This window comes from Cryptomeria japonica, chromosome 9, assembly GCF_030272615.1.
Source record: "Cryptomeria japonica chromosome 9, Sugi_1.0, whole genome shotgun sequence".
Lineage (NCBI taxonomy): Eukaryota > Viridiplantae > Streptophyta > Pinopsida > Cupressales > Cupressaceae > Cryptomeria > Cryptomeria japonica.
Window position 1 is genome coordinate 217,096,030 of NC_081413.1, and position 18,925 is coordinate 217,114,954.

At 36.5% G+C, this 18,925-nt stretch overlaps 1 protein-coding gene across 2 annotated transcripts in view; it reads right to left on the reverse strand.

The window, feature by feature from the left end:
* LOC131044494 (receptor-like protein 4) overlaps positions 1 to 18,676 on the reverse strand; it is a 38,041-nt gene extending 19,365 nt beyond the window's left edge. Inside the window, exons 1-6 of one of the 2 annotated variants that reach the window (XR_009105677.2) lie at positions 18,248 to 18,676; positions 15,949 to 16,977; positions 13,252 to 13,399; positions 11,018 to 11,089; positions 10,629 to 10,700; positions 22 to 93 (exon numbers count right to left, since the gene is read on the reverse strand). Coding sequence is in view for 1 of the 2 variants with exons in the window: in XM_057977824.2 (XP_057833807.2) it covers positions 22 to 93; positions 10,629 to 10,700; positions 11,018 to 11,089; positions 13,252 to 13,399; positions 15,949 to 16,977; positions 18,248 to 18,341 (1,487 nt within the window). In the remaining variant the exon portion in view is untranslated. The remainder of the gene's footprint in view (positions 1 to 21; positions 94 to 10,628; positions 10,701 to 11,017; positions 11,090 to 13,251; positions 13,400 to 15,948; positions 16,978 to 18,247) is intronic. The other variant, XM_057977824.2, reaches the window with a different exon arrangement.
* Between the last annotated feature and the right edge of the window lie 249 nt (positions 18,677 to 18,925).

Genomic DNA, 18,925 nt, shown 5'->3' on the forward strand with positions numbered 1-18,925 from the left:
AGGAACTCTTTTCTTGCTTACAGTTTCCGCAGATGACTCAAACTACCAAAGCTTTCAGGAATTGAGCCATTCAGCATGTTATTTGACAGATCTCTGTTACAAAGACATCAATTTGTGTAAGATGATTCAATAAGAACCATTCTTATTCGACAAGTGCACTGAATAGAATAATCATCTTCCATGGCACAGACCCACCTTTAAAACAAGGAATTCTCAGTTTTCATTGATTCAATCAGGGAAAAACTTAGTACAAAAAATGCTAAAATCTCACATGTTTATCGACTTGTTTTGTTAAAAGGGGATTTCAAGTATTCTTAACATATGACTGGGTGGAGAAGTTTTATTGAATTTGATAGTGTTTCAACTTCCAACTTTCAAAATGCTAGAACTCTGAGAGGAATAAAACATAATCACGTATGATAGAGACAAAGGACAGGTTTAGAAAGTGTCACATCAATTAATAGTTCATTGATACTTGCTGTAACCTTATATTTTACATGTATTATAGCCAGTTTATCTTATTTTGATATTTGGATAGAAGCTCTATATTTTTTGTGTGGGTGTACCCAACAATTGTCAAACCTGGGGTGAAAAAATTGGCAAACTGTCATACTCACCCCCTGTACCTGCACCAGGACCAGGAACTTAGATAACATACCAAGCCCACTGAATTTTTCCCTTAGGCCAGAGGGTGCTACGGAATTCATTTGAAACTAATCATATGGAATTCTGTTCATTCCAGGCCACAGAAAATCTACCAAATTTCCAGCACCCCCTTGGATATGATATGATACATATACATTAAAACAATGCACAAACAATAGGAAACATATATAAATGTATTAAAAAAGAAAATATTTTCACAGTACACATTCTTTGCTAAAAAGATTGAAAAATATGATAGAACTGCAAAATTAAAAGTTGGCAAAATTTCCTAGATTATTTTTGAATTTAAAAACTTCAAACAGTTTATAAATTCAAACTGCACTGTTTTAATAAATTGAATGAATCTGTAACAATTTACAATCCAGAATACATAATCAAATATACACCTGATATGAAACTCTGTACCATATTTCCTGATTCTAAAATTAAAAAGTTTGATTTTAAATATAGGAAATATGAACAAAACCTTTAGAAGCACTAGAATTTTTTATTTTAGAATCAGAAAATGTTTATTTGCAACCTTTCTTGTATGCATTTATTATTTCCAGCATAAGGGCGATCCCATCATAACCATTTCCCAGAGTGGGATCACTTGCCACTGCGAATTGGATCATTAACCAAATGGGCTTTGAGAAATTAAAAGTTATGTAACCTTCACCAGCCATTAATCATTAAGTACTCATGTACTAACCTTTTGGCCTTCATCCGTGTGTGACTACCACCACCAACATTCCTATATGTTTTGTGATGAAGGCAACATCTCTTTGTCATGTAGTACTCTTAAGCTTAAACCTTTATATCCCTTGAGTTATTGAAGGCATAAACAATTTAACATATCCGAAATTTCTTTTATTTGACTAGCAGTACTATTTGCCAAATGTCACTATCTACCATGCTGCTTAAGGTAGTTTTTACTTCCACCTGTCAATTTAAGACAATTGTGTAAGAGACAAAATTCGTCTCAACACTCCTCAAGATGTGAAATAAATAAAATTATAATGAAACTAAAACCTAAGTTATCGGGTTCTTTACCCAGGGCTCCTAGTCCCATACTCAATTGGTCTTGCAACAAGAGCAAACTAGGAGCAGCAAGGATGCACCTTGGCCACTCCCAAGTGCTCCCAAGCACTCCTATGACCAATAGGTATATTTCCTTTTAAAAGTAAGCAAAAAAGTAAAGTAAATTTTTAAAAACATTAAAAACCCCATAAAAGGTGCTGAAAACCCTAAATGTGCCTATTATGTTAATTGTTTGACAAAAACAAGTCTATTTCACACAAACTTGTTTTGCCATTTTAGCATTTTGAAAGAATGATTGTATTTTTCATAGGAGAACAATTATAAAGGGTTAAGGGGATGAAGCTAGCTTGCACAAGGGACATCTATTGATCTAGGGTAAGTAGTTTAACAAATTCTTTCAAATTTTCAACAAATTTTTTAAAGTTTTAAAAAATAAATTGAAGTTTCATATTTTTGTAAAATGTTTTTTTCTAATTGTTTTGAACTTATATTAGTTTTACATATTGTAGGGTTTCATTTCTTTAATTTAAAATTTTGTAATTTATTATAACAGCAATCTATTTGGAATGGCTATTATTCAAGTGCAATGGGCCTTCAGGCAAATAAATAATTTATATATGATCAAGTATCTCCTCTATGATATGTAGAGGGCTAGATGCATATGAACTAGTGGGTCTATAATATCTAAACTCAATCTAATCTCTATAATTTCAAGCAATATAGGGAGCTATCCCCATAAATGATAGCACTTAATGATTAAAAAACACAAAAAGTATCTCCTCTATGAAAATATGTTATGATGCTCAAACAAACTTCCACGAGGTGAGGCTTGCATTCGAAATTGTAATTAGTGTGACATCCAATTTAAGAGCTCATACAGTCAAGTGAAAGCTCACTTGCATGCTATGGGTGAGCCTGGAATTAGAATATGTGTAGGGTGAAACAAGAGGTTGCCAAAACAACAAATTATGGCATTCAATAGAGAATAAGAAGCTGATGAAATGAGTGAAAGAGAAAAATTAAAATTTCATCCTTTAGTAAAGAAAACATTATTAAAGACACCTAACAATTCTCCTTCAACAAGGGCCTCCCAACATCCTCTCTTGGAGATGCCCTCTATCCAAGAAAAAGATCCCTCTCCTCATTCCCACAAAAGAGGCCCATTAGTTAAAGCATTTCAAAATGAAGCAAGAGACATTGCATATGAAAAAATTGCACATTGCATTTATGCCAACTGTCTTTCTTTCAAGTTGGTGAGATCACCGCATTGGCAAGAAATGGTGGCAACAATCACTAACACACCCTCTGGTTACACAAGTCCTAGGTATCCTAAGGTGTGCACCACCTTATTGGCACAAAAAAAAAATGTAGAAACATCACTCAAACCAATTAGGGATTCACAGATTGAAACATGATTGTCCATTGTTTCTGATGGATATTAAGAACACAAAAACCAACATTTAATAAATGTTATTTCAATGCCCCCCAATGTTGTTTATAACTAGGTAAGAGGGTTCGGATTGCCTCAAGGCAACATCCGAACCCTCATAGGACTGGGTCCTATCCATAAGGCAACGTGCCCCCCACATAGGACTGGGTCCTATCCATAAGGCAACGTGCCCCCCGACATAGGACTAGGTCCTATCCTAAAAGGTAACGTGCCCCAAGGATAAGCCCAGCCCTATCCTAAATACCCCACGCTACAACAAATATTGGCGCCCAAATTAAAGGAGGCCGACTTGCAATAAAACAAAGTTAAAGATGCATATAAAGATAAGACACCTTGCAATTCAATATCAATCAATTCATGCAATCAGCGAAATAGCTCTGCAATTGCAGGTGCGAAATAAAGGAGAAGATTGGGCGAACCTGTTCAAGAAGATCGAAGGCATTTAGTATCCCTTGATGAAGACTTGATGTATTTAGAAGGGCAAATCTGATATGATAAAAGGGATCAGTTCTGAAGAGTCCAGCTAAGTATTGTATTTGTGCAATTAAGAGAGAATATATAATCTGACCTGTGGGTCTTTAATGCTGGGTTTTTCCTCCTTGGAGGTTTTCCCAGGGTATTTGCGTTTGTCTCTTGTTTACTTGTTTCATTTCTGAGTTTACTGAATTATGGTGTAATAAAATATCACAAATCTGATTAACAAACCAAGGGCATAATGAAAAGACATCAACCTGATTACTGATCTAGGGCACAAAATTCACACCCAAAAGGCCAATGCTTTTGAAGGTAGTTGATTGTGAGGAGCAAGTGAAGTATACAAAATTCATTTCCAAAATACTCATTGATCCCATCAAGATGGTGGGTCTTGATAACATTGTCCAAGTTGTTACAAACAATGCATAAAATTGCAAGCGACTAGGTGCTTTGGTTGAGGAAAGGTACAAGCACATTTTTTGGACTTGTACCATACACTCCCTTAACTTGGTGATGCAAGCGAATGACACTTAAATAGAATGGGTCAAAAATATATACATTGAAAGTGAGGAGATTTGAATGTTTGTGACAAACTATCATGTCACAAGGCATCTTCAAAACTTTCTCGAATTTGGAGTTGTTGAAGGTAAATTTAATTTGTTTTAAATTTAATTTATACAATATTTACTTACATTTTAATGTATTATTAAATTATTTTTTGCACAATTACGTTGCTAAGACCCAATCTGCATCAAACACAATTGTTTTGCAATGACTAGTGAAAGTGCAAGAGGTCTTGGTTGCTATGGTCATTAGCCACCAATATAGTATCTGTAAGCAATCAAATTCAAAGGCCCAAAGAGTCAAGTCATTGATCTTGGATGATGACTACTAGGCTCATGTGGACTATGGTTTCAGTTTCACTAACCCTATCATGAGTATGATTAGGTTTGTTGATACATATTGGCCATGTTTGAAAGAAATCTAGGATGGCATCAACGCCAAGAACGAAAAAATAAAGGTCGTAATAGCAGGAAAAGGTCAATATCATCATTTCCAGGCTCAAAATTCATTTCCAGATATGAAAGCAAGGATTTGACTCTTGATTGATGGAGAGATTTGTGTTATTTTCATTTGTAAGATTGAGTTCATTTATTGTTATTACAATCTTCTTAATTCCAAAGTGTTGTCCTCTCAGGTTTAATGCATAGAACAAAGGGAAATCTAATCATCATCAAGCTATTTAAGATCTACATTCCAAGGCAAACACGAGAGCCACATTTCAACAAGGAGGCATCAAGGAATGGACATCACAACATGAAGACTCATCAACACAAGGAGGCTACTTCATGATTAAGGAAGTAGATGGAGGGATGACTCATCATGCGGAGAGAGTCAAGACATTCAAAAGTACTTCACAATACAATGGAGGATATTAACACCCCAAATTCAAGGCATTCAAAAGGAAGGCTTCACAATGACGGTAACAAGGGAGTGCTATCGCATGAGGATCAAGTAAAAGAGGGGTGCTAATCCACTAGGTTCTTGCAATTCCGCCCCTTCCAAGGAATTGTGGCTAAGTTGAACATTCAAGGATTGCTTTACAGCTTGAAGAACTCAAATTTCAAGGATAAGCTCAAGAAATTCGCTAGGGAAGGCGAGGAGAATGAGGACTTAACAAAAGGATCAAGAAGGGCATCACCACATCAAGAACTACAAAGAACTCAAGACATTAAGAGGAATGAAGAGGCAACTTGCAAGACAACAATGCAAAGGAGAGGTGAATTTCCCTTTTGCATTACACAACTACATCATATCTCTGCCATGTATTACATAAGCAAGTTAAACATTTGCCAAGCAATACATGGGAAATCTTGGCTAAGAAGAGTTTGAGCAAAGGATTGCTCTATGCGGATGAAATACATTGCAAAATGAAGGACTCTACAACTACAACAAGATGATCAAACATATTAAGGATTGATGTCATGAAGATAGCGAACAAATGAAGGAATGTATCTCTCAAGCAGATAGTCTCAAAACCTTTGGAAGGTACATATCTTTAAAATTCACTCTGGGAGTTTTGCAAAGTACATAACTTGATGAATTCACTCTAGACGGGCTGCAAGGTACATGCATAAAGGAATTCGCTCTAGGACCTCTCTAAGGTACATGCATAATGAAATTTGCTCAAAAGGGCAAGTAAGGTACATCACATAGAAAATTTGCTCTAAACCATCAGCAAGGTACATACATAACCTTAGCAAAAAAAAATCGCTCTAGATTCCCTGTGAAGTACACCATTTGGTGAAATTCGCTTTGAGAGGCTTGCAAGGTACATGCCTTAATGAAAAAGTTCTTAACAAAGTTCATCACTTGGCCTTATCAAAATTTCGCTCTAGGCTCTTTACAAAGTACATGATCTTGTGTTAGGTACCTTGAGTGAGGTACATGCCCTTGTGGAAACTCTTCACTCAACCGTTTCCCCTGACTTGACAAACCTTCTGGCTACTTAAGAAACTCTAGCCCTTCAATGCAAAGACTAAGATACTAAAACGACCAACAACAAAACTAAAAGAGCCAACCCTAGAAAGCAAAAAGTGGCGGTCCCCATTTGCAATGGGGCGATGTGTGAATACCTCGCAACACATACCATGCCTAAAAATATCACCCTTGAGTCCCTTCCATGAAAAACACTCTTATTTTCTTGATCTCTCGATGTACCCTAGGTGACTAGGAAGTGGTGTGTCATACATGCTCTCAAGAATTTTTGCTTCATCTTTGATTTTGGAACAAGATACAACCTAGGATCTTTTTAAAGTGTGCCTCCTAATGACTCTTCTCCTTCCTTGTTCTCATGTCCCGCCTTGTCAACTACAACCTCGGTTTCATGTTCTTCCACCTCTGTGTAGTGTACCTATCCCTTCCCCAAACATCTAAGTCCTAACTCCCATAGCTCTCTACAAGAAAAGTATATTTTTTTAAGTTCATTCTTAGATTCCTCAACCCTGCTTTGGTTTTGGAACATTGAGGGAGACTCTTATAAGAAGGCTTCTTATGATGACCCAATAAAACATCTGGGTATAAAAATAGTTCTTAGTCATTGAACCCCCCAAATACAAGGCTGTCTTGATGGTCTCTTGCAAGGGACCTAGATCAAATGCCCTTACCAAACCCTTGAGTGGTTTAGTTAGACCCTATATGAATAGCAATAGCACTATGAGCCTCCTCTTTGTCATATCTAGAACCATCACCAATATCCTCTAAAACTCTACCACACAATGCTCAACTATATCCTCTAGTCTCCACTATGCTAACTCTCTAAAGTGAATCCCTAGATCCTTCCTATCAAACCTCTCCATCAATTTTTGACTAAACTCTTCTAAAGTAGTAATCAAACCATGTCCCTGAGTCACCACGCTATGGCACCACCATTCATGAACTACACCCTCTAGGTGGAGAAAGGAAAATTTGTTTGCTTCCTCCTCGTACATGAGGTTCAAAGAGAAGTAGCTATCCAACTTTTCTAACCATGCCCTAGTTGTACAACTATTTGATCCATCATGAGTAGGTATAGTAATATTCTCTAGCCATTGTATATCTCGCTAGGGCTGAACCTAATGAAATCTCCTTCCCCTTTTATGCCCATTTCTTGTTTTCATCTCATTGTACTCTATGAAGTACATGTCACAGCGGATTGTCAGACTTAGAGAGCTATACTCTGCATGATACCTTTCCATGTCATATCTTGCTGGAAATTGCTGCTCATGTTCAGATTGATCCTCTTTCTCTTTTTGCAAAAAATCAACTTGAAATGCCTTCGTTGGAGGATTATTGGGACACCATCATTAGCTGAGTGGCTTCCCTCTGCAAAATTCTAATTAGGTATATCAGCACTCCATTGTTAATTCATTCCTCTCAAAGTCCAGACAATTTCTGCCATGGACTCTCATGGTAGACTGAATTCCTTAGCCAACTCCCAGTTCTCATTTCTAATGGTCTCCTAAATGTTTACTTCTTCACTCCAGTCACCCATGGCTCCTTTCTTTTTCTCCCTTCACTGGTATCTAATTTCCCTATCACTCTCTTTCATGAATCTGCATCACAACTGTCCCACAGTCTAGCAAGATTCCTTGCTCTGATATCAGTGTATTCTCAGTTAATTTTCTCTCTTTCTTTTTGGTTACTAGCATATGTCCTGTATATTGTTAATGAACTCAAATAAAAATATTGAAGGCTAGGGCTTACTTCTAATTAAACTAATTAATAGCCAGAAATGAAATTTATAGCACTACACTAGGGTTTACAACTAGAAATGAAATAATAATAGCACTGCTGATTATCAAATTTTAGAATCAATGGAAAGTTGTTAAACTCGCATGTTCGACATCATTTATTACTCAACCCCTTACACAGCATGCCTTACATCCTTATTCTGGCTTACAATCAAATGAAATTCACCAGAAATTAAAAGAGATCCATGAGATGTAGAAAGGAATTTATCATCTGATATAAACCTATTTGTTGGCTTGTGCTTAGATCTGGTTATAATGACCTGATCCAGGTGATCTACATAGTGTCTATAGTATTAGTAGCAATGGTAGGGGTGCCTAGTAGTTACAACCCGTGACAGACTGGTGACCAACAACAACCTCCTTGAATGCTGGATGGTTTGCAGAGGGGTCTGCTGTCCAATGACTGATGAAACAATTTGATCCGAGTATCCTTAAGTTTTTATCAAACCAACCCAAGACTCCTGCATCAATAGCTGCAGTTAGCCTCCAAATCTGGGCAAAATCCTTGGAAGACCGCCAAGTGTTGGTTGACAATAACTGGATGAATGTTGATGTAAACAAATTCAAACCCTAAAAATATTCAATTATTACCTCTGGTTAGCATTCGGTAACAATTACCAGAATGACTGAGTGTGAGAATAGGGCTTCCATCCTAACCACAAAATGGCCTTGAAGGGTTTTCATCCATGCTGACCTCAAACAACGTGACTCAAAATTGCAAACTGGAAAGTATCATATATCAGGTCGTCAAAAAGAGCAGCCATAACTTATAAATATACCTTTCTCTTTAGGACCCATGGGTCTCAAATTTGGGCACAACAAATTTGAATTAGTATTATTTATTTTATTAATTATTATAGTAAACTAGTTTAAAAAACACTTATTTTTATTCATTTTATTAAATATTATATTTGGAAAGGTGTAAGCATGACATATACAAACATTGTCACTTTGAAGCAGACTAACAATACAATTATCAAGGCCATATTTTTGCAATCTTTTCATCCATGATAAATAATGGAACCCTTTGTTCCCTTCCAAACAAACTTTATCAGTACTAGGCCCTCTCCATATTTTCCTCCTCGGCACAATGGCAAGGAAGAGGAATTCCCACAGGACATGGGACCCTTATAGGAAAGGCCAAGTGATAAACAGTTGCTTTTCATTTTCAATTGTAGCGATATGGCACTATAGGGTTTGTGAAGTCTACTATTGGCAAAGATGGAATGGGGCTTAAGGACCTACCATGCTCCAAAGCTTCCATAAGGGAAAACTTTGTTTCTAAATTGATAGTAGTTATTCCCAATCAATCCCAGAGAATTTGGATTCTTTTTATGCTGCTGCTGGAGCATTTTGATGTCAGTTTCGCACCCAAGGGCAAAGAAGGAAGTTAAGAGTGAAGTCAAAATTGCCTCTGGGCTAGGCTCTGGCTTCAAATCGTCTCTGCCCCTTAGAATAGTAGGGGTGCTGCTGAAGCAACTGCTTCAATGGCTGCTGGGTAAACTGACTCAATATCAGAATTGACAGCTTAGGCTTAATCTTCTGAATATACTGACTCACCAGAAGGTGGTGGATAAGCTGGTAGTGACGGTGGTGATTAGGCGAGGGTAGTGACTAAGGCAAGAAGGCTGGCGATGGTGGCTGGCCTAGAGCTGCTGGTCCTGGATAAACTGGTTCCACTCAGGCAACTGGATCATACGCTGGTGGTACTGAAGCTGCCCTTGGGTCATAAATCTGCCCTTGCCTCTGTAGATGAGTTCTTTTGCAGGTGAAAGTTCTCAAAACCAGCCCAAACAGTCTCCGCTGAATGTTGCTGTGGAAAGTCTAAACAAGGAGGATGAGGAGAGAATAACTAGTTCTTTACACATACTCTATTGATAATGGCAAGGTGCCAGTGGGTCTCATGGTGACCCACAACAGATCCACCTTGAGTTCTCTAGCAATACCATTCCTATTTTCTGTAGTGACAGTGTGCATAGGTCTCAGCAGTGGAAGGAGGTCTTCTGTGGTGTTCAATTCCCATCACTTGACCCGTCTGCATGTATTGAGGCTGCACAATTCTCCAATGTTGTTAAGGGGGAGGACATGGTTGGATAGGGTGCTGTAAAGAACTATGGTGTAGGAACATGAGTGTGCTGAGTTGGGTGGTTTTTTGGCTTGTTTGGATGGAGCAAAGAAACAGTGATCTGTTCTGCTTCTTGCTCTTAACTCCATATTTCGGCCAGTGGCTGGATGCATATGCCACGTGTCCTTGTAGCTATTTCTATTGGTAAAAGTTATGATTGTTTTCATTGTAAATTTTGCATTATGCTTTTCATGGAGGGGACCCAGCAGATACCCAAATTATCTCTTAAAAACATCTTAGAATTCAAAGCTAAGAATGTTAGGTATATATTCTTATTTTATAGCCCAAGAATAATCTACTGAATCAATGGAACGCTAACCACATTTGTCATTGTAAGGATGTAAAGTGTACTTCCCACAAAATAGAAATCCGGTAGATGCAAAAAAAAATATTTGCATGATCGACTGCAAAACAGTAGATTGCAAGAAGAAATGTTGAAATGTTTAAAATATTAACAAAGCCCAGCTCAGATTAAAAAAAGTTAATAAATAATATGTACATCCCCCATGAAAATTATATGCTAAATAAAACTACTGTGCAAAAATTCAAAAAATGCAAACCATAAATACTGTAAAATGAATGGGCATACAAAAAGACTCACAAAATCTCCAGTTTAAAAATAGTCCCAATTGCAGAAGGAATCGGTCCATGTATACTGTTTCCACTCAAATTTCTGCAAAAAACGACATGCAAGATGTAATTGCACATATTTTCCTGTCAGTACATGCCTGTAAACATTTGCCACCAAATGAAAAAAGTCTGAATACACAGGCACATCTGAGATACACATCCTACTTCACTATTGTGACACAAAACAAAAGTACAATCGCCTGTTGAACATGAGAGAGAAGTAAATTGGTTGTACACTAAGTTCGTTTTGGCAGCATAATGCAAAATAATCAAGTGCCAAGAAGTTTTATTGCGGCATGAAAGGCTGACCATTGAGAATGAAGAAATAGAGATTAACAAAATGAAAAAGAAAGAACATACACGCTTTGTAGACCTTGTAGATTTGCTATCTCATCACTTATAAATCCCTTCAATCCCTGGTTGTCAAGGCCTCTGCAGAAATTCAAATGCAATATTTGAAATCAAGTATAAAACTCTTTTATGAGCATGTGGTTTTTGTAATCCATGTCATTGAGTGCAAAAAACATTTGTATATTAAATGTTTGTTTTGTTTCAAGCATCATATCAAAAACTACTTGCTATCGTGCCAGTAAAGCTAGTCTATTGATCTTCATAACTCAGACGTACACCTGTTTATGTAATATTGTGGAGAATTACAAATTTGATTTGGAAGAAAATAAATTCAATAGACATAAGAAGTATAGATCCAATTAAGAGTATTCTAAGTCAAAGAATTCCATGCCAAATTGTTGTTCCTTTCTTGTTCTCTATTCAAAATAAATTCCTTTAGTAAATATTGATTAGATGGAAGAAAAAGGAGCTTATTGTCATGGTTTTCAACATTGCTTCTTTTTCTTTGATAAACATTTACAAATTCCAGGAAAACTTATATTCAAAATGGAACAGTTTTTTTATAGAATGAAATTTACCCACACTTCACATTTGAGATTATAGACGCTAGCAACTGAACAATGGCTTCTGTTGTCTGATAGTCTCACTAAGTTTGATCCGATGTATATGATATAGCTTCCTAAAGCTGCACTTGTCTGTGGTTTAAGTTTTGTTTAACTGAATATCACAAACCCTATGAAATGCTAAAGTACATAGTCAATCAGCTTTCCAGTAATTGATAATTTTAAGAAAATTGTGATTCTTTGATTAGCTTGGTAATCAGTTTTTTTGTTGGATATGTCCTGCATTCTTCACATGTTTTCTACACCTAGTAGATTGTACATAATTGAATATCACAAACCCTATCAAATGCCAAAAGAAATCCTCAGATGCAGTCAACCAGTTTTCCAGTAATTTACCATTAAAAAAGAATGTGATTATTTGATTAAGTTGGTGATTGCTCTTTTTTGCTTGTTGGATATGTCCTGTATTCATCACATGTTTTACACCCCTTGTAGATTGTACACACTTCTTTGTGCTGTGCCAGTTTTTAGCTTTTGATGCAGGCGTTTTTCTCACTAAAAAGGTTGAAATGCTCATGTATTTTAGCAAAGCAGTTTTAACAGGACTCATAGATATTGTTGCACATTACTTGCTAGGGATAATTTATTATCTTGTATGTATCTATTTTGTTCAAGAAAATGATTGAAATTGTTGTACAACTTAAAAAAATTATCCATACAATCCAATGTATTTGATTGGATTGATTGATCTGTGCATTCAATGGCATGGATTTAACACAGAGAATTAATACAATGCCAAACACTGTGATGTCAGACATTTCAAATATCTGCATGAATTGCCGGGCAACAATGAAAGGAAAAAGAGGAATTAAACACAGAAAATAATTACAATGTTGACAAGGTTTTAATTTTGACACATATTTGTAGTGTAAATACAAATTGATAATGTTCATAAAGTGGAAGACTTGTCAATTCCACTTCAAACTTCAGGAGACTCGAACTGAAGATAGAAAATGAAAGTTGCCAACAAACACTTTTTAAATTGTAAAGGAATATAAAGATTTAAACTTTCCAGAAAAAGAATATAAGATAGCAGCATAGAGGGATTGCTGACATCGCCTAATTTCAGATGGCAGAAAGTGCACTTGGGATCTTTTCAGAGCCAATTTACATAAAAGATTATTTAAAACTCTCTCAAAAACATTTGATCCGAGAAGATATAGACTAATGGAATGCTGAGTGATACTCTATTGTGTCATGTTTGCACTTGCTTTTATCAACATTTTAGAGCAAGAAGATGATAGTTTCTTTCATTAAAAATACCAATTTTCAAATTTCTACTTGATATGAAAATGAGATGTCTTGATAAAACATTACAACACATATATAGCTACAACTAAATCAACAATGTCAACTCCTGAAGAGAAAATCCAAGACTCCTCACTACCAAAACAAAATAGCTCATCTTGAACATACGGAAAAGTTAAAAAATTTCCAGTCATATTACTTTGAAAGTGGATATCAAAACTTACTAAAATTACATATATGTGAATCAGTATATTAAATGTCATTTTAGAAAACCATTCCCAATTGCAATAAATCTTGGCTAATAAACAACCAAAAACAGATGGCTCAATAAACTTATTAATGCACAAACAAGGATAAGGAATCAGTAATTACAATCCATCAATGAACCATGCATTTTCTTTCTGATCAAATCGGCAGTTGATTCCACTCCAAGGGTGTTGCTGGGGAACACAAGGATCACCATTCCATCCAAACCGAAGAGGAAGTCCTAAGGTCTTCTTCAGCTCCCGCAAAGCCCAAACTACATGAATTCAAAACATAAATACAAAAAAAGTTAATTATATTGGATGATGCAACTGCACTTATTCATTGTTGAAAGTTGAATAGGTTTGCCAACAAAATAAGTTTTGTAATCATATAGTTCCTTAAACAGATTAGCTTGATTGTGCTATATAGCCAAAAAAGGCTCTGTGACTTATCCAGCTTGTAACTCACTATAGCAGATGCATTTCACTTAAATCTTGGTGTGCTGATGTTTTGGAGTCAAGATGGGGATTCTAATTGTATCATCTATGATACCAAAATAATGCTCAAGGGTTGGGACTTTCCAGAAACCCATTTCATGAGAAAAAAATTCTCTGAGACGGTAAAATTACAAATTATAGCATACAACGCAGTGGTCCAATTTCTTGCTAAGACTTCTGCATGTAACTTGCAGGCACTACAATCATTATTATATGTTTTCTTTATCCTCACAAATAATTAGTTACAAAAGAAAGAGACCTACACAAAAATCATGCCCAAAACATCTCCAACCCTACTGCATTCAATACTATAGAAGAAGGTACAATGCATAATTATGCATGCAGAGTTGTCTTTGTAATAAATTGCACTCAAATTTGAATACATGTCCCTCATTTTCTGAGCTGTTACAGTGTAGAACATGATAACAACTCCTACTTCATCCACGCAAACTTGGATGCAAAATATACAGTCATTTTATTTCAACATAAAAACACCACCCGTGCACCCATCCACACATACACGCACACACACACGTAGTTCTACTTAAGAAAATCAAAATTGTCACTAGCAGTCATAGCCTCATAGGGTACCAACTACCAACAAGCAAATTGGCCAGATTCACCTCGCATTTACTAGTAACTGTATCACTATGCTTCACAAATAGTGTGCATTTGTTCATAACTTCATAGTACATACCAGTATTTTATTTGGGTATTCGCAACTATTACGATTGAAGACAATTTTACTAAAGTCACACCTTACCAATTATGTTGCCCATATGATGTGTGACTGGCATGCCTAGTAAATGCAGTTTCATTCTTGCCTCTCTACTACAATATTGTAGATCAATAGATGTAGAATGGCATACACCACATGCACAAAGAAACAAACTCCCAGTTTCAGAATTATATACCCCATGAATTGTAGGCTGACTCAGTTGCAAATTTTTGCCCTGAACAGTGAATTTTGAAAAACTGCTAACAACATTTCCATTTCTCATGGCTTTTTTCTCCGTAAATATGCTACGCTGATATGTTACCAAATTATCAAAAATCATACATGTTTACCTCTACTTTCTAAACATTCATTCAAAATCAGTAACTAAAGATAACAAAAATGTGAAATCAAGCAAGTAGAAAGCCAAAGAATATTTATGAGGAAAGACACAAAACTCGATTAAGATATGCAATAACCTAAGGAAAGTCAAAGGATTAACAATGAAAGCATAATATTCAAAGGCCAACAAGACCTATCCTCACAGGTTGAAAATTGAACCTGTTAGATAGAGCACAATCCCCAGGAAAAGCCTGATTCTCTGATTTTTCTACCCCAATGTTCTCATGAAAGGTGATTAATTCCAGAGTTGTAAAATAACTAATCTCCTGCAAAGAACCATGAATGAATTCTATGACCATCGGATGGTGAGGAGGGCAGGAAACAGAGAGGTAGAGGTGCCACGGGGACTGCAGTACAGTAGCAAGGTGCAAAATGTACCATAAATGAAGATTTAATCCGAGTATACAGAAATCAAGTTATTTGCTCCAAACATACCGGAATGGATCTGCACTGCTTTGTACACCATATGTTTGGGCTTAAGTAATCATTTTATTTAAGGTACACTATAGCAGCAGATATGAAGGATTTACCGCCACAACAGCATATATACAGTCCACTATATCTGGAATTTTCTATAATTACCTTTACTGAGAAAATGATGATGATGACAAGACCGTAATTCAGCTGCTGATCTAAAAAACTCATGGCAGAGCTGAAAATATGGTACCCAAGAAATGTTTCTAGAAGTTTCCTCACAAAGAAACTAAAATGAGTAAATAAAAGCATACATTCATTTTGGGAAGTCTACTGCTACATTTCAATGACCTCAAAGTTTTGAAGTTCGTAATCACATCCCCATGGAACTGCTCTATTATTCTTGACAATCAAGCTTAAATTGGTGTGCTTCTACAAGCATCCAATGGAAAAATGTAAAGAAATGGCAGACCTACCTTCCTACTTGGAACATTCTTCACCTACTGCTACTAAAATTGCATAGTACAGTCCCAAAACAATTTACCATAGGACCCTTTGATTGTGAAAGGTCCCATCCATGGTACTGTGCCATTAGACCTCAAATTGCCTAAATAGGTCCAAATATACACTAGATAGAACCATGTAGATTCCAACCTATGTATTTTGAGTGGACCTCCACAGTTCCATATGATGAACTTTTGGACCTGCTTAGCGTGTGCATTTTGAGTCAATGGGGTGTGTTTCCAGAAGCTATGCAAAGTATAAAAGAAAACAATAAAGAAAGGAAAAACTTGCCTTCTTTCTTCAAAGTCTTCTGCTCCATTTCTATCAATTCAAATATTTCGATTGCATTCACAAGTGCGCTGCTCTGTCGCCGTGGCCTGAAACTAATCACCAGACTTCTGCTATTCACAGTCACTGTCACATTCAACACCAGAGCAGTAAAAGCACCCTTTGTCATCCTCACAACATCCACATTCCCAAAAACTACCTGCCCATTTACTACCACATCAAACACCCTCTGCCCTTCCCTATGCACACCATTCTCAATCTCTGCAAAATGCATCCACACAGAATAACTCTTCCCAGGCTCCACACTGAACCTGTAACTCAAAGGCTCCCCTACACTACCCCTTGTAGCCGATTGATAAATCTGCACTGGATAATAATTTGGGGCTGTTGGTGTGTCTTTGATTTGTCTCTCTGTCACCAAAGGTTGTCCGCCACTCTTGTCAACACCACTGTCTGACAACCAGAACAAATCTCCAAACTCATATAATCGACCCAATTGATGTCCACAGTTGATGCGTTTGAGTGTCCTCAAACTCAAATCTGCCCAACTGTCCCCAAAATAATAAGCCCGGGGATGCACCTCAAGAACCTCTATTGACATTACAGATGGGTCCCCGTGCCCAGTGCTGTGAAAGCAGACCGTGGCAGCTGTGTCAGAAACAAACACCATCATTTCAACATATGACTGCTCATCATTTACAGACCACCCTGGCTTGACAGAATAGACCTGAGTGCCTTCAACAGAGATGTCAAAAAGGGGTTCCCGATCAGCCAAAACATCTTCATTCAATCCAAAGAAGAGCCGCAGCATATAATGACCTTGAGGAAGGCCACTGATATTGTAGCAATTTTCAGGGCCATCTGACAAGGAAAAGTAGCGGAGTTTATCGAGCTGCGGTGCAATGTTGCTTGTGCCAGTGGCATTGGCAGACCGGCCACCTGTGTAGCCAAAATCTTTGTGCCAGAGAAAGTTAGTGCGAGGTGATCGGGTGTCCTTGGTGGAGCCACAGCTGATCCGAATCACTACCGGGTCTGAAAACAAATTTGTTAAAGGCGTGATTAGTACAGTATACATAAGCTCTTGGTAACATTTCCATCTGGTACTATATGCAAATGAAATGGTAAGGGTCTGAAAACAAATTTGTAAAAGAAGGCGTGATTAGTACAGTATACATTAGCTCTTGGTAACATTTCCATCTAGTACCAAATGCAGATGAAATGGTAGTATTGTAACTACTAAAGAAAATGAATAGAAACTTTAAGAACTTGAAAATAAGATTTGAATGTTGTGGAATTACCATATACAAATCGAATGATGTGACTGTAACTACCAATCAAACTTAAACTGAAAAATTTAGAGAAAGTGCGGGTAGCATATGTAAATCAAATAATATAATTGTTACCACCACATACAATCTATGAAAGAACAGATGCTTAAATCCAAACATACGAATGCAGGAATCAAATCAGACCAAATCAAAGCAATTACCAAGCATACAACAGAGTTACTAAAATTAAATGATCTGAATCCTTTACATCTACCATATGCAAATCAAAGAATATAATTGTTTAAAATGCATGAAAAATCATATAAGTTCTAATCAAAAAATTTGAATGCTGTGCAACTACCTTATACAATTCAAATAATATATTATACCCATCAAGTTAAAATATATACAAAAACAGAGGAAATAATTGCAAGATTTGAACGTTGCGCAACTACAAATGCAAACCTAAAGATTTAATTGTAAGTACCGGGCCAAATGTATGAAAACTTCAAGAACGGAAAGTGAAAGAATCGTATATGTGTGGATATGACTGGAAAGTTTCTATTGATCTATGGTCGAGCTCCCTAACCTCCAACATGGGTTAAGGACCCTTGATTTTTAGACTTTTTATTTCTCCAAGCGCATCAATTGAAACCTAGTGTGATATTGAGTGAGGAGAGAGAAATTGTGAGCAAATAATTTCACGATCTCTATTAGCAATCCATTTTTTTCAAGCAATTACATTATACTTATAATAAGATGTTGCAGAATTCAGTTGGCTGGTCTCTGTTTTCGCCTTCCTCTATATTTCGGCATCAGTTAGCGAAATAGGTGAAATAAAAATGAAAATTTCTTTTAAAAACTCTAAAATGTAGACCATAGAATGATCTGAAAAGCATTTTCCTACTGACAAGTAAACGAACACTCCTTATCTGTGGGTTTTCCTCACACTTTGAAAGAAAATCCATTTTTTGTACAATGAAAGATTTTGAAAGGGGTACGTGATTGTATTCTACTGTGTTCAAAAGTGCTACCTGTATTCTTCGCAGCTACAGCCGTGAAAACGCTGAGGAGCACCGAAACCCACAATGCCTGTAAAAGCATGGGGGCCTGTGTTTTTCTCTCCATTTTGTTCAGAAAAACAAGTCAATGGAGAGAAGGCATTGGTTCTGTTAAAACGCATGAAGGAGCTTTGATTGTTTCCCGTGATCTTGAGTTGCTGAGTGGCTGACAAAGTTTGAATGCCCGGGCAGCATTGTCAATTAATAAACGGGTTTGGTTTGAACAAGCTCCAAAGTTTTTAAGTGGGTTTTTTCAGTGGTGTCCAGTATACCGAATGCAGTATGGACAGAGACAGCGGTGTCGCAATTTGAGCCGATTATGCCGCTGTCCACGGAAATTAATGACTTTACCGGATTGACAAACTTTCATCCAAGTCCGAGCTTCATCAATGGTGATGGTTTGCCCTTTCATTTTTTTATAAAAATTTATATTGAGATAAGTAAATCCGTGACAGTTATTTAAAATTGTGATGGAGATTTTTAATATAATGTTTTTTTTTTTATGTTTGGTTCTACGTTGAGAGTCGTACACGACAGCCGGGAGTTTCACGTTATGACAATATAGATAAAAGTTCTTTAATTTGAATTTGGCAATTATTTCTCAAAATTTTATAATTAATAAAATATAGTTTTATTTAAATCAACAATAAA